The following is a 20,934-nucleotide window of genomic DNA, read 5'->3' as shown; positions in this document are numbered from 1 at the left end:
TTGTTGTGAGAGCCTCTATAATGTGCCTTAGTGTGAAAAACTCAGTTTTTGACTGTGCAGAACATGCACTTGTGTGCGTGACAAAAGTGCCATGCAGATATATAATGAATTCTGCAGCTTAATACCGCCTCTCACAGCCTGTAAAACCTGTTATGGAGTGTCCTGTATTTTCTAATTTATAATCAGATTATGAGCTTCCATTAACTAGCTACTATGTGTAAGAATTATGCTTGCTGTGGAGCGTTGAGCTCATATTTCTGGATGGAGAAGGCAAAAACTAGAATATAATATTCTTAAGCAAACTGAATCAACACATCAAATAGAAAATTTATTTTGAATGTTTATTAATACACCAAAAACTTGATAAAATGTCAGCAGTAAAAAGGGATAGGTTTTTATAAGCAACATAGTATCACTGTAAATGAAAAGGGCATTGGTGAGGATATGTCAGATTTGAAGTACACATGTAAGCTTTGTTGAAGATCTGGGCTACAAGTAGTATAACATTTTCCTTTTTTTTTTAAGGCATTCTATCATACTATTTAGAAGAGCACATGGAATAAAAAAATATTAAAAGAAGCAGTAAAGCAGCTTGACCTATTACAGAACCATGGTTCGACTAACAATGGACCTAATTGCTAAAAATGCTGGTCACAAGAATCGTAGTGAAGAAGACTTTGAACAATACCTGCAAAAAATAACTCATCTGAATTTGTCAGATAAAAATATAGATTCAATTGTAAGATTTATTTTTTATTACTCCTTTTAAACTGGCTACTCTAATGGAGTTACTGTTATGATGAGTTGTTCATTGTTGGAGACAAACAAGGAAAGCCATGTTTTACAGATTTGTTAACTCACAGCACAATCTTTTCAATCTATCTGTGATTTATTCCTTAAATTTCAGAGGAAGTCTGAGAAAGGAAAGGAGAGGTCAGGAACAGGAAATAACCCGAGTGAGCTTAACAAATTTGGACTAGTGTAGTTGCTTTTTCAAACTAGCCAGGTTAAAAATATACTTTTTTTTTTTTTTTTAATTACTCCCTGGGGCCTGCTCATTTAAAAAATAATCCATGAGCTTTTCATTTTCAAAGACTAAACCTGCAAACTTGGCCCAGTCCTCCTTCCTCTGAGTTTAATAATAGGAAATGTATACAGGTTTCAATAAGTTTTCAGTTAATTCAGATCCCCTCAAGACACTGAGTAAATTTTGAAACTGCTGAGCCCTGAACAACTGCACTGTTGAATGTGATGAATTTCTGCTCTAAAAGCGTGATTTCAGTCAAGAAGAAATCACTTGTTCTGTGTGAACAGATCCCTGCAAGCAAATGGGTTTATTCAGCCCACTCCTAGCAATGTGCACCGCCATAGTGAGTTACTAAGTGTCCATTTGATGAGCTCTGGTTCATCAGCTGTCTCAGCAAAGTTTTACAGAAAGCTTCATGAGGAGTGGTCTTTTAGTTGTTTCATAGGAATATGTTCAAAAAAATCAACATAAACTTGAGTTCAGAAATATATTAAAATAGATTGAAGTGCAAGGTTTTGTGTAAACCAGTAATTCTTTGCCAAGAACTGGTTTCCAGTTACATCAGTGCAGTTTAATGGATACAACTACACTAAAAATTTGCTGAAGCTTTTCTGAAATCCACCTGATGAAGGCAGGGAAGGGAATGAAGTCACACTGGATGTTGTGTATTTGCTGGTGATGCCTGTTGTCCTCAGATTCTGTATGGCAAAATAGTAATGACAGATTTCAGTCTTTATTCTGTAGGTAACTGACAATGTATAATAACTCTGTTTTTCTAGGAAAAATAGTTTTAAGAAATGTTTATTAAAGGTGAAAATTTATAAATCATGCATCAGAACATAAATGTAAAAATGATCAATCGCTTCCAGAAGCAGGCAGTGAGTGAACATTAAGTAGAATGTCATTGTTTATTTCAGGATGGCCTCTCTTTCTGTAAAAATCTGAGAGTTCTATATTTATATGATAACCAAATCAACCAAATCCAGAACTTGGACTTTGCTTCAAATATAACGCATCTTTACCTTCAGAACAATCGTATTTCAAGTATAGAAAATCTCTCATTGCTGAAAAAACTTGAAAAACTGTAAGTTGAAAATAATGTATTTATTTAACTAGTCAAAAGTATAGTTATGACAATTAAGAAATTTTTTGAATTATGTAGCCATTAAGGTTCTTTCAGCTTTTAAATTTTGCTTTTCAAATAAAAGTAATTGCTTATTATTTTTTGATGAGATGGTCTGTGATAAACATAATATGTAATAAACATATATATTTGCATTTAAATAATTATATTTTTTCAGTATAATAATAATAATAATAATAATAATAATAATAATAATAATAATAATAATAATAGCAGTAGATAAAACAGCAAAAACCTGCTTGAGTCAGTTAAGTGTAAATTCTACTTATGTGCTAGGTTATTTACTTTTCCTATCATAATTTCCAAGTATTATTCAATAATGCTTGAAAATTTTTTTTCTTTATATATTGAAGCCTTGTGTTTGCTCTTACTTTCAAAGGATATTAAATCTGTTTTGTGTTCTATAGGTATTTAGGTGGCAACTATATCACTATAGTGGAGGGTTTGGATAAAATAGGAGAACTAAGAGAGCTAAATATTGAAAGTCAACATCTCCCTCTTGGTGAAAAGCTTCTGTTTGATCCAGTATCTCTTAACTCCCTGGCAGTAAGTACATTTTGAGAATTTCAACGAGCCAATAATCAGGAGATCAGTATTTTAGGAGAAATTATTAGAAGTTGATCACTCTGTGTTTTCCTTTTTTGCCAATTGGTGTCATTATTTCAAGTTCTACCAAGGGACACCCTAATTCTCTTATAAGGAGTCCAGCAAATTCTACTTTACCTTTTTTTAATTATGAAGGATGAAAATGAGGATAAAGAGAGAGAAGAATTAAGGAAGTGTGTGCATGCCCTATACCAACAGAATATGAATAAACTAAAAAAAGGGGTTGGAATTTATCACTCTTAGTTTTCTTAGTCTGTTTCATTTGTACTGAATTAGTTTGTTGATAGTTCAGTGATTTGATTGGTATAGTTGTTTATTTATTGCCTTTTGTATTTCTGTAGAAAAGTGGAGTGAAAAAAAAATGCACAGCTTTTTTTTCCCTGGATATTAAGAACAACATAATCAAAAACATTCCGTTTTAGTTCTGCAGTTCTTCTATGTTGTGTTATGTCAAAAGTTAATGAAATCTTTTTGAAGTTGTCTTTCAACACGTTAATTGCTCAGAAAACATAAAACATATAGTTGAAGAGGTTAAAAAGTAGGCTTTATTTGCTAATGGATGTAGTTCTGTACTATAAAAATTCCTCTTGCTGTATCTCTCATAGCATAGTCAGGGCTTGATGAGTCTTTTTTTTGAGAAGATGAAAAACTCACTAAAAAGTGAGTTCTTTTGTTCACATTTATATCATAAATATTTGACCTAGCTCTATTTTTTCCTGTTTTGAGATTATATAATCCAAGACATGTATTACTGTTTTTCTTTAATAGAAATGTGTCATTATTGTGAGAGCATTTGTACTTTGCTCCTTCTATATTGGAGAAATTATCAAAGTAAATGGAAGTTTTATAGCTATAATCTTCTCAGGATAATAACATTTAATAAACTCTTCCACGTTTTTCAGCAGCCCGGTCTAGATTTTGGGTTTTGTGGCTTTTATTTAAGGCCTTGTGATGTGGGGTTTGTTTTTTTTTTCAATGAAACAACTTTGCATTCTTGACAATGTAACATCTTTCTGGAGGCTAAATGTAAAAATCCTGTATTTTATCCTTCAAGTGCTAAGTATTTGGAGCCTTTTTAAGGCATGGCTTTTTACTTCTTCATCTGTTTCTGGCTCTTTTAATGGTATCAGAGATAAAAAAGCATGAGGTCATATAGCTCTGTGTGTACCACAGGCAAATGTTTTGATGATGACAATGTTATGAATCTGACTGAGAAGATAAAATTTATGAACTGTGTTAATCAGGATGATGCTGGTAATTTCCATCTGCAATGTAGATATTGGTCAAATTTTTGAAAGGGGTTAGTTCTCCTGTATAAACTGCTGAAATAGAGATTTTCCAACTAATAGTAAATATTATACTTTGTATAATTCTAAACTCACTGGATTAGGAGTCCCTTTTCATTTTCTAGAGATAAAAACTTTTTCCTTTTATTTGAAACTGCATTAGTATTTCCCAAGATATACACCTGAAACACATTTAGATTTTTATCTAAAATATAAAGATCTCTGTAACTATTGTCTGTTACAAATGGCAAAGTGCAATATGTGACTCAGTACTGTTCCAGAGAAGGAGTAAGGATCAGAGGTATGGATACCAAGAGGTTTGTGGGATCAAGCCTGAAAGTAGTGTAGTCCAGCTGTTAAATGAGACTATGCAGGTTGCATATATGGGCTTCAGCTCTGCAGTTCAGATGCAATCTTGGGGTCCACAGTATAAGAAGAAAATGGACCTGCTGCAGCTAGTCCAGAGAGGGCCACAGAGAGGATCAGAGGGCTGGAGCACCTCTCCTATGAAGAAAGACTGAGAGAGTTGGGGTTGTTGAGCCTGGAGGAGAGAAGGTTCCAAGGAAAGCTTGTATCAGCAGTCCACTGCCTAAAAGGGGACTATAAGAAAGCTGGAGAGGCACTTTTTACAAGGGTGTGTTGTGATAGGACACGGGGTAATGGCTGGAAACTGATCAAGGGCAGCTTTAGATTAGCTTTTAGGGGGAAATTCTCTCTTGTGAGGGTGGTGAGACACTGAACAGATTGCCCAGAGGAGCTGTGGATGCTCTATCCATGGAAGTGTTGAAGGCCAGGTTGGATTTACCTCTGAACAGCCTGGTTTAGTAGAAGGTGTCCTTGCTCATGATAGGGGGCTGGAACTAGATGATCTTTAAGGCCCCTTTCAACCCAAACCATTCTGTGACTCTATAAAAAGGCAGTCAGTTTCAATGTATGTTTCATATTTCAAAAATAGAGTTGTAGCACTTGCAGAACTCTGTAAAGAATTTGAATGTATTTAAAAAAAAAAACAACCAAAAATTCTGTATTTACTAAGAATTTCTGAAATAAACAAGAAACAATCTTACTTTGGTTTCACTTCTAAACCAGAATAAATTACATTTTAGGACAAGGTGCAATGCCAACATAAAACAGTCTGTATGGTATGTGGAGGTGGTGTTTTCATGTTTCTTCTTCATACATTTGTTCATCTTTTCAGATAATTTTCTGTAATAATTTACAACTTGATTCATGCATGGCATGAAAAAAATACTTATTTTTCTGCTTTTCTTCCTTCAGAAATCTTTGTCTGTATTGAATATCAGCAATAACAACATTGATGAATTAGAAGAACTGGCAGTTTTGGAAAATCTTTCTTACCTTAAAGCAGTCGACAATCGACTTAAACATATGAAGGTATTGAAGTAAACGTTTGTTTTATTAAGTATGGCTGTTAAGAAATTAGTCACATTCATCTTTATTACTAAATATATAAGTAAAAATAAATTTTATTTCTGAAGTTACTAAATCTGGCTTGTCAAGCGTGCTGTCTTTTCTCATATAAAAATCTTACTGAGACTAAAAATGGAGAAGCATTTACCCAGGATGTCAAAATTTATATTTTTGTTAATTAATACTGTAATGAATTGGTTTAAATAGTAACCCAAATCACCAAGACAAAGTCTTGATTGAAAGAAAATCTTTAATTTCTGGTTTGCATAAACATTTTATTTCCTTAGTAAACTTAACTTTCATTTGTTATTATTAATTAGTAATTATTAAAATAACTATTCTTATTACTTCTGAGAACACAACTTATTTTTAACAGATTGTTGAGAGAATTTGCCAATTCTCTTTACTAGTGAGGAGATTGCAGTATTTTGTGTGCATAACCTGTCAGTTATCTAGATGAATGTACTCTGCTTGGACTCTTCATTTTTTTACACTTTAATATTAAAAAATGTTGAATAATGCCCTTCTTTTTTACTACAGAACTATTAATGCTTTGTATTTCAGGTCCTGGCTGGCAGCTGTGATTGAATTTACATCAAAATACAGTTCATGTAGGCTTTTGCTGAATAATTAAAATCACACTGAATATGTTGGTTACATCAAAATAGCAAAAAGCTTTTTCCAAATAGGCAATCTCACCAAAGCTTTCATTTATAAATGAATCCATTTCTAAATAAAACATATTACAGAGATTTTTACACTGACTCTTTCTTTTAAATAAAATATACTTCTGTTATTGTCTTAAAAGAAAATTGTCATAGCCAAAGAACCAATTAGTTTTAAGAATGAGGATGCCAATTCAGAGGCAGCGTTTTCAGCATCTCAGAGGAAAAACCAGTATTCTCTGAAGCACAATAAGGAGAGGACAAAATGACTGCATTATTCAGTAACTGTGTACATATTATTTATTGTTTATTAAATTTTATTATTTAATCATCAGAAAAAAACCAGAATTATATTTACCCAAATCAGTTAGACCTGTTACATGGTCACAACTGTTGAAAAATTATAAAATTAGCATTTGAGCTTGCTATCCATTACCCTTGATTAAGCTCCAGTATATTTTGAAAGTGACTGTTCTGTGTGTTTTCTAAACAGTCTTCAAGTTTTGAAATATATGGAACTGGGAAGGAGTTTCTATTCATACTTTTGCAGACCTGTAAAATTAATGAACATATCAAATGTGTTTAATATACAGTGTAATGCAGGTGGATATGCAACTTTCCAACTACAATTACTGAGTTTTAAGGGATTACATTTTGGTAGGCTCTACTTATCACTTACATAAATTCTTAAATAAATAAAAACTAAACTGTTGAAAGAAACTGTAAGCTATGAAAAGTATTTTTTAAAAAGTCAGTTTTAGCTCTGTGTAAGAGGCTTTAGCTCACAGTGGACATCTTGCAAGAAAACAATCTTATACAGCCACTGACTGTTCCAAAAAATAGCTGAGGAAAGTTTTGAGTATATTTTCATTATTTTTTGCATCCCTGAATTTCATGATTGCATGGCATACATTGTTCTACAACTGTGAAAGCTGCAAGGATGTTAGGGGTATACAATTCTATATACTTAATTGGTTCTGGTGGCTGAACTTGTTATGTAGAGCAAATGCTCTTCCATTCCCACATGAGCTACGTCCATTCTCCTCTCTCTTGCCCCTGTGCTATCAAAACTCTGATGTATATCTCTTTTTCATGCCAAAAGCACTATGTGCCCTGTTTTTCTATTCTTGCTTTCCCATCACTGCCATCAAGAACTTCCCCAGGAATGTCTGGCATTGATCAGAGATCGTGGCAGTGCTGCATGACAGGGAAGTGTTGGAAAGCTCTGTACCCAGTTGTGCTTCACCTAGTGGGAAGAGAAGCTGTAGGGGAGCTGCCTGTGTCTGAGTAGCTCTGGTGAAATGCAGGAATAACATGGAATCTTTGTGAAAAAGGAAAATATGAAGGGCATAAGAAATGCATTAAATACAATCTTATGTAGATTTTTCTCACTTTGGTGTATTTAGTATAATTATATTTAATAATTTCTCTCCGTTTTTTCACTTTATTTTGAAAACCCATATGCCTTCGCTTTTCAACTATGCCACTTTGATTTCAGCATAGTTGAAAACTAGGACTAATTAATTCAAGCACTTAAGGTCGTGGCTAATACAGGGCTTTGTTAGCATAATTAACAGACATCAAGACATATGACCTTGTTTCAATTGACTGAAGTTTATATAATTCAGTCTGAACAGTAGACGGAAGAAAATTAAGTAATTTTTCTGAATTTGTGCAAAATAACTGTGACTAGCTACCACATGCAAAAGGTATGTCTTAGGTCAGTTATCAAGAATATAATTGATTTTAATAGAATTGGTTTCTCTTTGTTTTCTATTGCTTGCTACTTCATTTATTCATTGTATGAGATTCTGGTTTGCTTTAGTCAGGATCAGAAGGTCTTCTAGACTGCAGTGTATTTGGGTTGGAATTAAGAAAATTTATTAAAACACTATGTCAATTAAAAAAAACCACCACAATTATTCCTTTTTACAAAAAGACAATATAATTTATTTATTAAGTTCATTAGTTTTGGAAAGATTATGAATTATGTGAGTATTTGGATAGATAGAAAAAATATAGTTAGAAATACCTGGAAAAATCTTTATTTCCCAAGTCTTTAATTTATTCAACCTCTGCCCAGTATTGATTATGACAAGAGGATATCACAAAAGATGAATTCATTCACTTTAGAATTGAGTCAGGAACAAGAGAAAAATTATAGATTTTCTCAAATAGATTATGACAGGTAATCAAACTGGTGACAAATTGCTGTCTGTAGATGTAGCTGGGGCAGTTGGATTAGACGTTTCCAATAAAAACTGGAGCATACTGTTCAAATACCAATTCTTAAATGGCCACCATTAATTGGTAAGAAAGTTATTGCCAGCACTACAGCTGCCGACTCAGGCACTTGCCCTTCCCCCTCCCCACCCTCCCCAATGGAATATAATTTGCTCGTCAGTATTTTGTAGCAGACCTCAAAGTGATAGCATGACATGATCATTTATCAAACGGAGCCTGCCCAGAAGAGTGTCTGGTCCCTTTAGTACAGCTTATTGAAAGGCTGGGAAGTGAAAGCACTTTATTAGAGACAGGAAGGCAATGAACAACTAGAGCGTATCGAAAGGGTAATCATATTTCAGCACAGGATTAGTGTGCTCTTAGATAAACATACACTGGAGTAAGCATGTTCTGGGTCATTTATCAAGTAAGTAACAGCTAACAAAAATCTACAGGACTTGGTATACATTCATCAAAGTTAAACTGTATACATTTAATTTCAGTAATAGACAACTTTGTGTTGCCAAACTATTACTTGGAAAGATTCTTTCTAATGAAATCTAGAACACATTACAAACTTCAATGATAGTGTCTGAATGCCTAGGTAAGGATAAATAAATACACTTGCTAAATTATTTTTCTTTTTTAGTAAGTCTAGCCTAAAATATTTTGCCCCTAAATTTTTTTTTGTGATGAAGTGTTAGCACCTAAACTATGGGGGTTATCACGTTGATATCCTGATACATGCTAATTAAGCTTTGCTGAATAACATTATGAGAGAATTATTAACATTTCTTCCTGTGGACTAATCCTCAGAGTTTCTAGCATTGCTTTATCAGTCTTGATCCTCACAGAACCAGACTTTTGCTGTCTAGTTTTCTGAAAATATACATTTTTATCACTGAAAAACAGCAGATTATATCACCATTATTATAGATATGGACACCATCATTATAGATTATAAATCAAAAATTATATGGTTTGGAGGTATGAGGCTGTGCTGGCACTTTCTCTTCCATGTGATTTTTCTAAACATATATTATATAACCCATAGAGTATTTCCAAGAGGATTTTCTACCAAGAGAGACAAGACAGCAAAAGCAGAATTCTCCCTGCTTGTGTTACCCAAGCAATTTTCTAAATTTGAAGGAGCTAAGAGATATCTACATTGCTAGAGACTTCATTATTGGCATCAAACTAAAAAGTTTTACACACTCTGTGGGTTAGAATCCATCACAACATGATTAGTAGATTTTTCCAAATTATTACAACAGTAGAATATAAATCCTCTCTCCTATTTATACCTATTGTCTTAAATCCCTCCTTAAGCTTTTCACACATACAAGGAAAGCCTGTCAAGAATGGGAGTTAAATGAGATTTTGGAAAGAAGGTGTTTCAGAAAGTAAGGTGTCTGAGTAGAAAGGACTAATCTGCTAAACACTGCATGTTTTTAACTTGAATTTATTGTATTTAAAAGACAAAGTAGTTTCATCTAGGTCATACTGCCCCTGGGTAACCAGACAGAAACACAGATGGAGAAGGGTATATTTCACTAATTTCACTGTGTAGGCCAATACTGTAACTGACCACCCACAGCTAGGTAGGGGAGGATTACTGTTTTTCCTGTAAAATACAGTTCTACATATATATATAGAGAGAGGTAGTGCACTGTGGATTGCATGATTTTTAGCTTTTCTCTTTTTTTAGTCTGTTCTTTATCTGTATAAATTATTTATTCTTCCATGTGCTGATACTCTAAGAGCTCTGTAAGACCTTGGAGATGCATTAACAGACATTGCATATTATACAAATTTTTTCATTGGTAGTTCCTAAGCTTTGGGTGCTTACCAGAGGGATTGAAATGGTGATATTCCCATAGGTGGCATTACTGTATCCTTAAAAATGCAGCATCTTCCAACATCACTGTTTCTTCTGTACAATTTTAATATATTCAGGGAATGCTGTGGCCCACTCTGTTTGAAAATGCACATTATTAATGTGCATATTAATACATGTGAATAGTCTCATTGAAGTTATTTCTGTGTGCAGGATTTAGGCCTGGCTGAACAAATCACATTACTGTTGAATTTCACTCTGGAGGGGGAAACATAATCACGATGTTCTGTTGTTGTTTCAATTGCAGGATTTGGAGGTTGCATTAAAAAAATGGACAAAGCTACGCAGAATGGATCTTACAGGAAACCCCATCTGTCAAAAACCGAAGTACAAGGATAGGATTATAGTACAGTCACCGACTTTAGGTAAAAAATTAGATCAATAGCCCACCCATAACCCCCACTTTTTTAGGAAACAACTGAAAAACTAATTGTTGTTGAGTAGCACTATCGTCTAAACAGTTACTGCTATAGATATTTGTGTCAAATCATGTATTCTTAATTTATGTAGAAAGCTAAAACTGCTTATGTAATTAGCTTCACAAGCCATCTTGTTTAGCTGTTGTCATTAGTAGTTGCAACAATTTGTTTTATAATAGATGATTGGTGAGATTGTGAGAAGAGTATTTTTTGTGTTCTTATTCCAGATGTTGTGAAAATGATTTTCAAAGATCAGTTTCATCTATTCCCCATCAATCTGTAGTAGCTGCAAAAGTATTTTTGTTGGACAGTGCTGGTTATGCAGATCCCACCTTACTGTGTTTGAATTTGTCATATAACGTTCATCCTTAAACTTAAAAGCAATTCACACATATGTTGTGATTGTATTTGTGAATCTTAACCCTTATGGTGAAGTTTATATTATTATTATTTTGCATAAAATTTTAGCATGAAAGGCAGAAACTGATTCTTCTATAGCTAATTATTTATACTGTAGAAATAAGTAAAAAAAAATCTGCTAATTTTTTACTTTTTTTGGATAAAGGGGACAATTATTTTTAAAGTTATAATTACGGAACTTGTTTTTTCTTAGAGCACAAAATACTGGCCATTAAGAAAAAGCAATACTGTCTGTACAATAAAAATAACAGTGCCTTAGGACAGTTCTAATGCAACCTAAATTTGTGGCCACATTAGGTATTTCATTTAGGCTGGCTCAAAAATGCAGATGCAACCAATGAATCATAGAGCATAAGGTTTATGGCACCTAAGTGAGTAAAGTTAACCTTAGAGAGGCAAATCTATGTGACTGTCTTCATGATCAGTAGAATTCCTTGATTGCTAAGACATGCAGTTTCCCTCTCAACCTGGATTTCTGCATCTATCTATACCCTGTGTAAGAGCATAACTTTTCTGCAGAACTTTATAGAAAGTCTTGCAAGTTAACCAAATATGAAATATGTATATTTCCCTTGGAAGTTATAAAAACTGCAGATTATTTTTTTTTTTTTGGTAATTAAGATGTTAACTCACTCTTGCAGCTTGAATATGAATATCAATCTTTATTGGGTATTTTTTTCTTTACAAAAATACTAGAAAAAGAAAAAGATACTTGAAGAGAATTAATATAGAGCCAATACACATTACATACAACTTTGCACAGCCCCTTAGTTCACTTGGTATCACAGAAAATGTTCTCTTTTGCAGAATCCCTCGATGGGAAAGAAATTCAAGAAATGGAAAGACGTTTCTTAATAAATTGGAAAGCCTCCAGAGCTGCCAGGAAAAAAAACAATGAAAGAATGACAGATGAACATGCAGCCTATGTAGAATTTTGTAAGCAAACTAATCAATTACTTCATGCTTATTCAAAACTTACAGAAATCATAAAATTACAGCTAAAAATAAATATACTAAGAATTGTTTATAAGACATTTGTACCAGTGATGAGTCCAAAAGACATGAGTAGAAATTGAGCTTTTCCAATACGAAATTTAATTTTAGCACTAGTTCATGTATTGTTTTTTTTCCTCACATCTCAGTCTCCCAGAATTATGGAAAGGGGTAGCTAGTACATTTTGAGTGTGTAAATATTCACATTTACTTCCCTATTTTAAAAATGTTGTGTATAATGAAATATATCAGACTTTTAAAATCTATTTTTTGATACTAATTTTATCTCTGTATATTGTCAGTCCTTTTAAAGGCCTTTGAAAAATACTTGTCTAGCAGAAGTCCAAGTTTTAAACTTGGAAAGGAAAAAAAATGTCTGGGAGGTAAAGAAGCCTTAAACCCTTTTTGAGGTTTAAAGGCAACCTGTTCTTCAAGTGAGAAAACAAATAAGTTTTGAAACTCAAGCAAAACCTGAAATAAACATTGAGGCTTTTTAAAATTATGGGGAGGTGGTGGTTGTTACAGAGTTGACTGAAGGTGAAAACATAAATGACTTAAAAGCATGTCTTTCCATGTTGCAGGACTCAGATGCGGACATTTAACTTGAAATTATTCAAAATTGCTTGAATTACCATATTTATAAAATAAAATTGTTGGCACTTACACTGTTGCTTTCAGAAGACAAATTAATATATTATTTTTGAGGACATGAGGGCTGATGCTCTGCCTGCCAGCACCAGCCCTAAAATAGTTGGAGTCTGCTCATTGTTTGGAAGCCATATGTAAATGGCAATGGTTTGGAAATGGTCTTCTGAATAACTTCTGTTATAAGGAGGTGCTATGTAATTGGATTTACTCCCTTTCAAATAACTCTGCCTGAATAGGAATACCTGTTTTAATATTCACATTCATCAATGTTAGCAGCACCTTCCATAATTCCATTCAAACTTTTATTTTCTCAATTATCAAATTTGAGTATTTTACCTTAAGGTTCATTACCCTGTTTTCTCTAACAAGAGATATTGGAACCTGTGATCAGTCACACTGAATATTAAACACATGGTTTGACTTGGGATATTGAATTAATCCTTTTTTCTTTTTGTTTTCTACAGCTGACTCTGAAACACCTCATCTTGCTCTTCCTTTTCACCACAGTCACTCTGTGAAAGAAAAAGCAGATTTTTTAGATTTGGCTCACAAGCAGAAAGTTGAAAGAAAACCTCTGCCAAGAATCCGTGAAAGAAGAAGTCAGATGAAAACTCAGGTGTGTTTCTCAAACATCTTCCTTCTAGTTATGTTGGTTGTTGCTTGTACAGCTCTTGCTGAATCAATTGGAAAATGAATATAGGAAGATAGAATTTAATCAGAAATATTTTTTTTAACCATGTTATATTTATTGTCTTTATTTCTTTGAAAGACAAGATAATAGATTTCAATTTTTGGTTACAAATCAATGGATTAGCTAATAGTAGTAACTTAAATGTTACTAGTTTCTGTCATATGCATTTAACTGTAATAATTTTCCATAAAGGTAAAATCATATTGAAGTTAATTCTCTGAAGTAAGTTAAGGTGTGAAGACCATTCGTGAAGTGTGATGCTGTGCACGGAATCAACCAGAAAATGACAAACAATCAGTTTTCATCATTACAGCTTACTTCTAACAGCCATGCTCCAGTTTCACCTGTGGCAATAGTATAGTTAGATATCTGGGACCTAATATCACTCCTTCCAGATTTTTAATGCTATTTTTAACCTAACAATTTTATTATTTATCAGCTGAACGAGCCAAAAAAAAAAAAAAATCATCATTTATACAATGCTGTAGATTAAATAAATACATGCAACTGACATGGGTATTCTTTTGTAATTAAATTAGTAAATGTAGTGTTCTATTTTACATTCAAGTTAGAATTTATTAGTATGTTTGACAATTTAACTGAGTAACATTTAATGCTATTTTATTCTTGATAATTTACCACTTTCCATTTCATGAGTTTTGTTTCTTTTGATTATTTGTTCTGATCAAAAATAGCTGCCTTTCCATTGAGAAGGGAAGAATTGCAAATCACAAAGGTGCTCTCTTTCAAATAATAATTTTAGTTCATCACATGACAATGGATATATTCTGGCCTAAAAAAGAAACTGAATTTGTCATATATGTGCCCGTTATTGTGCTTTTTCCTTTCTCAGAAAGCACAAAACAGTGGAGCAGTTAAAAACAAGAACTACAGGAACAATGTGCTTGTTATTACAAAAAGTAATACTGCTAGTACCTAGTATAGTAGTATACTATTATTTTCCAGTGAATAGTACAGGCTTCTGAAATTTAGAGAGATACAGATTAATACTCATGCCATATAAATACATTTGGGGTTTTTTTAAATCCTGTTGTAAGATGGGTTTGTCCACATGCTCAGTGTTATGTCAGCTTGCACATCATCTCTGTTAGCATCCTGTCTTTAGAGTAAAACTGTGCTTTCCATTTCATATTCCCCTTAGTCCTAAAATAGGATGGAACAAGTGTGTACAACGTCTTTTCTCCTGTAAGACCTTCTGCTATTCCCTTTGAGACAACGCATTCTGATTCTGTTTTACAATGGTAAAAAGCTGTCCAATTGTTGAGCTTCTTTGCTTGGCAAATATTTTCTCCCTATTAAAAATCTGGACTACAATCATAGCTCTGTTGAAATCCCTTTTGACCCTAGAAAGGTGAAGAGAACATCTTCCATACTTGAATGAAATTAAATGGCTATATTTTTATTAATTTACATTAGTAAATTAAATAATTTAAGTGATTTTTTTTTTTTACTATTAGTCTAGAAGATTTTTGTCTCACTTCACAGGAAGGTTAGAAGAAACTGCAGTCAGATGACATGCATTTAATATTTTCTAAAAACTTGTAAGTGGGACTTTTATCTTGGATGCTGAAGGTTCAGCATTGTAAGGTTACCTTACAATTTCATGTGTAATCACTTATCCTGAGATGTATTCTAATCTTTCTAGTAGAGGAATTCCATAGAAACCAAATAGTCTTGGGAGTTAAAGGTTTGTGAATTCTTTAGAACTTCTATTGGAAAAAAACCCCAGAACCTCAAAAAATAGAAATACTCATTCTCAGATCTTATGCAGATACGAAAAAATGGCAAATCATAGTATTCCCTTGCCAGATCCACGAATTAGGGATACATATGAGTGTGCCCACAAGTAAAGGAAAGAAATTTTTTCAAACCGAACAAATACCTGTATTGTTTAATTGAAATTCAGTATTGGACCAAAGAAATTAGTGGGTTTTAATCCTAACCTCTGTGTTAGTCAAATAAATTATTCCAACAGATGTTTCCTCTTTCCCTATACATATTAGGTGATGTTTGACCTTGGCAACTGAAAAACAGGCATTAAATACCTTTTTAACCTACATCTGAGATCCACTGAGGATTGCATGCAGCTTGAACAATGAAAAAAGCCACTTATTACTAGATGACTGAAATATATCATTAATCTTTCCTTTTTGATGATATAAAAACAATAGCAATTTTATATTGAATTTTAAGTTAGTTTTCAGAGAAAATTATGGATATTGTCAGGAAGTAATTAAAAGAAACCAAATCACTTAACTATTTTAAAGATACCTAATACCTTCCAGTGGGATACACCATTATTAATGCTCCCTGAGTAGAGAAGCTGTTGAAATTTTGATGTTGTAAACTTAATCTGTAACCAGCAGTTTCTGCCCACATTGCCTTACTCGTGGAATTAAATATTTTGGTAGGTATTCGTAGCAATTCAGAATGTGGTGGGAAAGTCACCTTTTGTTTCTCCATTGTATGTTATGGGATTAGCAATATGGAAATATCTTTAAATTATACAATCAGCATGTAATAAATACTCTGGATTGTGCCCACTAATCATAAGCCACTTTTCTGCCACATGCACAGCATGAATATTAGATATAGAATACTAGAATTCGTTCTAGTCCAAAAGGAAGGAACTTGTAGTGAATGTTAGTTTTTCCTCTTAGGCAGATGCTTATATGAACATTGTGTTTAATTAGTTAAATATTTATAAATGCCCTCCGTTGTGGTGATTTGTGTGGTCTGAAATCTACACAGGATAATGTATATTTGGTAACAGGTAGGAATGTGCCTGTTCTGCATGTATACTGGGCTTTTGTTTATATGAATCTAATTAGCATTATAATAAATAGAATTATTAAGGCATATTATATGACAGGCTTTTGGGGAGAAATGATACTGAGACTGTAATGATATATACCAAAACATAAGCTTTGCAGTCATACACTTCACATTACAGAGTACAGCTCTCTCATTTGAGAGGGACAGGGAAATACATTACCTCTGGGTGACATAATTCTTGTTCATTTACTGAATATCAATTTCAGCAATCATCTGAAAATTCAAAAATAAAAAATATCCTCAGTCTTAGCTTCAGGAGAAGAAGAAATACAGATTTAAGATCTAAACCAGTGCAGTTTTAGCTGCACACCTTTGAGTTGGTTTTAGCAGCTGAAGAGCTTGCAAGCACTCCAAATGTATTCAGAATTAGGTGCATTAAATACTTAGAGATACCAGCTGGAGCACTTTGCCAGAGCTGAGAGCATGCTTAGAACAGACATGGAGTGCCTTTTCCAGCAGTCTGTCTCACTGCCTCTCCTTGGTGATGGTGTTGAAGGAAAAATGTAAACATCTTCTTAGTGAGGTCTAGAAAGTATCAATCAGCATTTAGTGCTGAAGGCTGTGGAAGAGAAATGTAAGGAATTTACTTGCTGTTGAATTATTGAGCCATGACATAGGATATGAAAGGAGGCACCACAATGCTAGATAAAGTGTAAGGATAAAGAGATAAAGTGAAGTTCTGAAATTAAATAGGGTTGCTGAAGCAGAGCCATTTGAATGAAGGTCAGATATTAGCAGTTTCTGGTTACTGTGGGTAAGGTCTTACCATGTAAGGTCTCAGCAGGCAATTCAGCCAGTTTTAGTGTTTGGTTCCTTTTTTTTTTTTTTTTTTGGAGACTATGCACTACCTGTAAAGGTGAGCATAAGTACTTTTGCAGAGACATAATTAATATTACAGTAATCTGCACTCCAGTGGTATTTTTAGTATCCATATTTACAGCTTTGCTGAATATGGTGCTGGATGATTCTCCCCATGATCATTCATGCTCTGTTCGGAAGGAACAGAATATCACAACATCACAAACATACAAGACACAAACATACAAGACACAAACAATGTCATTGTCTTCTTTCAGTAGTGGTTATTAAAAAAAAAAAAAAAAAGAAAAAAGAAAGAAGTAGGTCTACTGTATACCAAATCTGTAGTACTTAACACTGCCATGTCATCTAGTGTTCTAAAGGCAGTGATAAAAGGCATCCCTTTTTCCCTGTGCCCTGCCTCCCCACTCCAGTTCTCTGTGCTTCTGCCTGTGCCCAAAGCGGAGAAGGAGTAAAGATCCAAACAACACTGGCAGAACACATGCACTGATAGACCTCCTGTGCCCTTGAAAAGAGTAAATTCTTTGCAAACCGTGGGCAGCGAGCACATCTGCTGATGAGCAGATTGCCAGCTAGACTATGCATAGGAGTATGCATACTCCTACATGTCTGGCTGACCAGATAGAGCATAGACACATTCTTGATGGATAATCTGGTGGGAGCGCATTTGCTTGCAATAGTCTGCTCCCTCTTCCAGGAGATAGGGGCTGTTTCCCAGACATTTAGAAGACCAAATGGCACATATGGCTTTGTCAGCCAGTAGGTGATCAGCAACTTACCAGGGCACATCTGGGGCTGCAGGCCATCAGATGCTCTCAAGAACATTGAAACCCAGACTGTCTGAAACTTTCTACATAAAATACATGAATATTTAGAATGCTTTAGGTTGGAAGATCATGGAGTCCAACCGTAAGTCAGTAACATATTAAACAGAATGCAGAATGAGGAGGGACTACATAGTGATTATAGTGTGAGTTGCATCTTGTAACTGGGTCCATCAAAACTGTGTCAGGAATGAAATATTTTAGGATGGTAAACAAAAAGCAAACTCGGATCTTTGCCTATTTATTTTTCAGGTGTTACATGTTCACTCTAATAGTTACTAGATAAATGAAAGATTCGGTATGCAGTATATATTTTTTTCCTATTCTTAGATCTTTGTTGTCAGTACTTTTAGAGTATTGTTGAGATAAAACCTCAAAACTTCATAATATTTTTGGTCTGCTGTATTACCATTGCACATTTTTCATTGTGTAACTGACAAAATTACAAATATCACTTTAATAACACAAATACTAATCTTATTTGCAAACTGTTAAAGAAGTAATACTGTGTTTTTAGGTTTTTAAAATACATAACTGCATGGGAGTTTGAAAAAGTTTGAGGTTGAATTTGAGGTTAATTTGAGGTTAAAGACTGCTGCTTGAATAGGAATATATAAATAAATTCTGTAATTTCAGTATAATTCTGTTGAAGTCAGTTCCAATAATCTAATTTACTGCAATGATATAAACACTCTTTCAATATTTGTCTTCCTGTATCCGGTCACACATTGTGTAGGCACACTCCCCTCTCTGAAAAGCTGAAAGCAGCTGCTTTAAAAAGTCTGAGGTGAAAACAGTCACTGTGCCCTCATCTAGCAAGATGAGCTACTACATTTTGGAGGACAGCACTGCAGCCACTGATTCCTTAATAGCAGCCATACCTCCTCAAACTCACTTCCAGCACCTTGGGATGTATCCCATCCAGTTGCAAAGACTTGGATTTGTCAGATTTACCTTAGTGGTTCCTAAATTGGTTGTCATCTACTGTTGGTAGAATTTCTCCTCACCAAAAACTGTTCCTAGGTCCTCAGAGGTGTGAGACCAGGCCTTACCAGTAAAGATTCCAATACTTTTAGGGTTTCCACACTACTGTGGGTGTGTTAGAAGTACCAAAAGGAAAAAAAATTTAGACATCACTGCCCAAATACCTCCCCTTGGTAATGCTCTTACCATAGTCAGAATACATATAAACACAGTGTTGGAGTTATGGATCTAAAGTTAAAATATGAACTTTCAATCCATAGCCAATGAAAAAATCCTATTTTCTCTTAAATATCACATTAAAACCAGTGCAAGGTGTAAGTTAATTTAATGCTGTATTATTTCTTTATATATACAGGTATAAAACAGTACACAGCACTGCCTGTGATGCAGCTTTAAAAGCCATACAGTTGAAAAGTTCTGAGATAGTCAGAAAGCTGTCAGTTTTCAAGATGTGCCCATTGATTTTTCAGGATCAGGATTCAGACGTGATCTGTTTATATGGGATAGTATGTGATTGTATTCAGAGTGTAACTGGTGAAAATAAGTGCAGCTGAAAGGCTCTCTCCCCTGTTTTATTTGTGATTTTTTATCTCAGTGTGTGCAAAGTAGCTATCCTGACTAAGAGAGCTCTGAGGCAAAATAATTAATTATGTGAACCTGATTATTTACAGTCACAAAATTATAAATACTACCTATTGTAACTGGAAACAATACTTTTAACTTTGCTAGGGGAAAAAAAAAAAAACAGTGAAAATTTAAGTCATTTGGCCTTGAAGAAGTCTAGGAATTCACTGTTAGGGAAGTTGTATTTACCTCTTCAAGCAAACAACACTGTAACCAGAGACTAGAGAAATAACTGACTACATCTTTCTGTTCTCTTAATTCTGAGCAGAATTAATTGCTGCATCAAAACCAAGATAAATCCAAGCCAACTGCAAACTGATCCATGTAACAGACTAATACTTCAAATCAAAAAGATTTTTGAATCAATAAGCTCTTCCTATTTTGGAGAGTTAATATGTTAGACTGCCATAGTAACCAGTGATTACATGTCCAGTAAAGTTGGGTATAATCAGTTACACATAGTTTGTAGGAAAATGTTTTGGAATAAAAGACTGAATCTTATCTGATTTCATCTTTATGACAAATTGCTTTATTAATAAGATTCTTTTTCCTTATGGGACTTTAAAAGTATTTGATACACATTTATGTAGGAAAAAAATGTTAATACCATTTTTGTCCATGGAAAAGTAATTTTTGTAATGAAGGGATGTTCACTATTTCAAATAGACAGATTCTGTCAATTCAGAATATTCTGGTTCCAGGTTTGGCACTGAAGAAAAACAAAAGGGCTTTCACTGCAACAGCCAGTAACCTTGCAATAAAGATCTTTTTTTTCTCATCAGTAGCATTTGATAACACTGCTTATAATTTTTGTAGAAATGTTGAGTGCTCCTGGGAAGTGTTAATGACCATGGGAGCAATAAGTGCTTTGGTGTGGTTGTGGCATGAAGATCTCACCTGTCTCCTCTGATGTCTCTGATGTAGGTCGAAGAGGAATCTGAAGTAACTCAGACGTAGTTTGAATTCTAAAGGTGAGAAGTTACAGCGTGTGAAGATTCGGCCATTTTCGATTTTCTTTTTCTCCTTCAGATCTTACAAAGAAAGATACTGGTGTTTGGATATGTTATCTGTGTCTTTTTAATCTTGAAACCAGACAAAATTAAGTATGTTGAACTTAATGCTATTATGAACATTCAGAAAAGTAAGGGAACTGCCTGTTTATTTACAAGCAATGCTTTGTCTCAAAAGCATGTAAAAACATTGGCACATGCTAACTAAACTGCCTAATTCTTAAACTTCCCCAAGAAATGAACTGGTTTTAGCCAGTGCCTTACCTAGTAGTTGCTTCTTTCCCTATGTGATACTCAGTAATTGTGCAGAGGTGTGTTCAGAGTAGGGTCCTGGAGTCCTGGGTTGAAAAAGACCTCTGAGATCATG

At 33.9% G+C, this 20,934-nt stretch overlaps 1 protein-coding gene across 1 annotated transcript; it reads left to right on the top strand.

Moving 5' to 3' along the window:
- Positions 1 to 610: 610 nt before the first annotated feature.
- PPP1R42 (protein phosphatase 1 regulatory subunit 42) lies at positions 611 to 20,699 on the top strand. Its single transcript, XM_058832822.1, has 8 exons — positions 611 to 739; positions 1,945 to 2,111; positions 2,579 to 2,717; positions 5,342 to 5,458; positions 10,527 to 10,644; positions 11,926 to 12,054; positions 13,224 to 13,375; positions 20,482 to 20,699. Exons 1-8 carry the CDS (start codon positions 611 to 613, stop codon positions 20,512 to 20,514), a joined length of 984 nt encoding a protein of 327 aa, XP_058688805.1. The 3' UTR covers positions 20,515 to 20,699.
- The last annotated feature ends 235 nt before the right edge of the window (positions 20,700 to 20,934 follow it).

Source organism: Poecile atricapillus, chromosome 2 (genome assembly GCF_030490865.1).
Source record: "Poecile atricapillus isolate bPoeAtr1 chromosome 2, bPoeAtr1.hap1, whole genome shotgun sequence".
In the NCBI taxonomy this organism is placed as follows: Eukaryota; Metazoa; Chordata; class Aves; order Passeriformes; family Paridae; genus Poecile; species Poecile atricapillus.
Note: the sequence above shows the minus strand (reverse complement) of the source record. Positions and strands in the feature narration are given on the sequence as shown.

Bases quoted from the DNA above. Each gene is read 5' to 3' on its own strand.
- PPP1R42 (XM_058832822.1), top strand. From the start codon at position 611: ATGGTTCGACTAACAATGGACCTAATTGCTAAAAATGCTGGTCACAAG. The intron at 2,112-2,578 runs GTAAGTTGAAAA...TGTGTTCTATAG, and splicing joins CTGAAAAAACTTGAAAAACT to GTATTTAGGTGGCAACTATA. The intron at 5,459-10,526 runs GTATTGAAGTAA...TTTCAATTGCAG, and splicing joins ATCGACTTAAACATATGAAG to GATTTGGAGGTTGCATTAAA.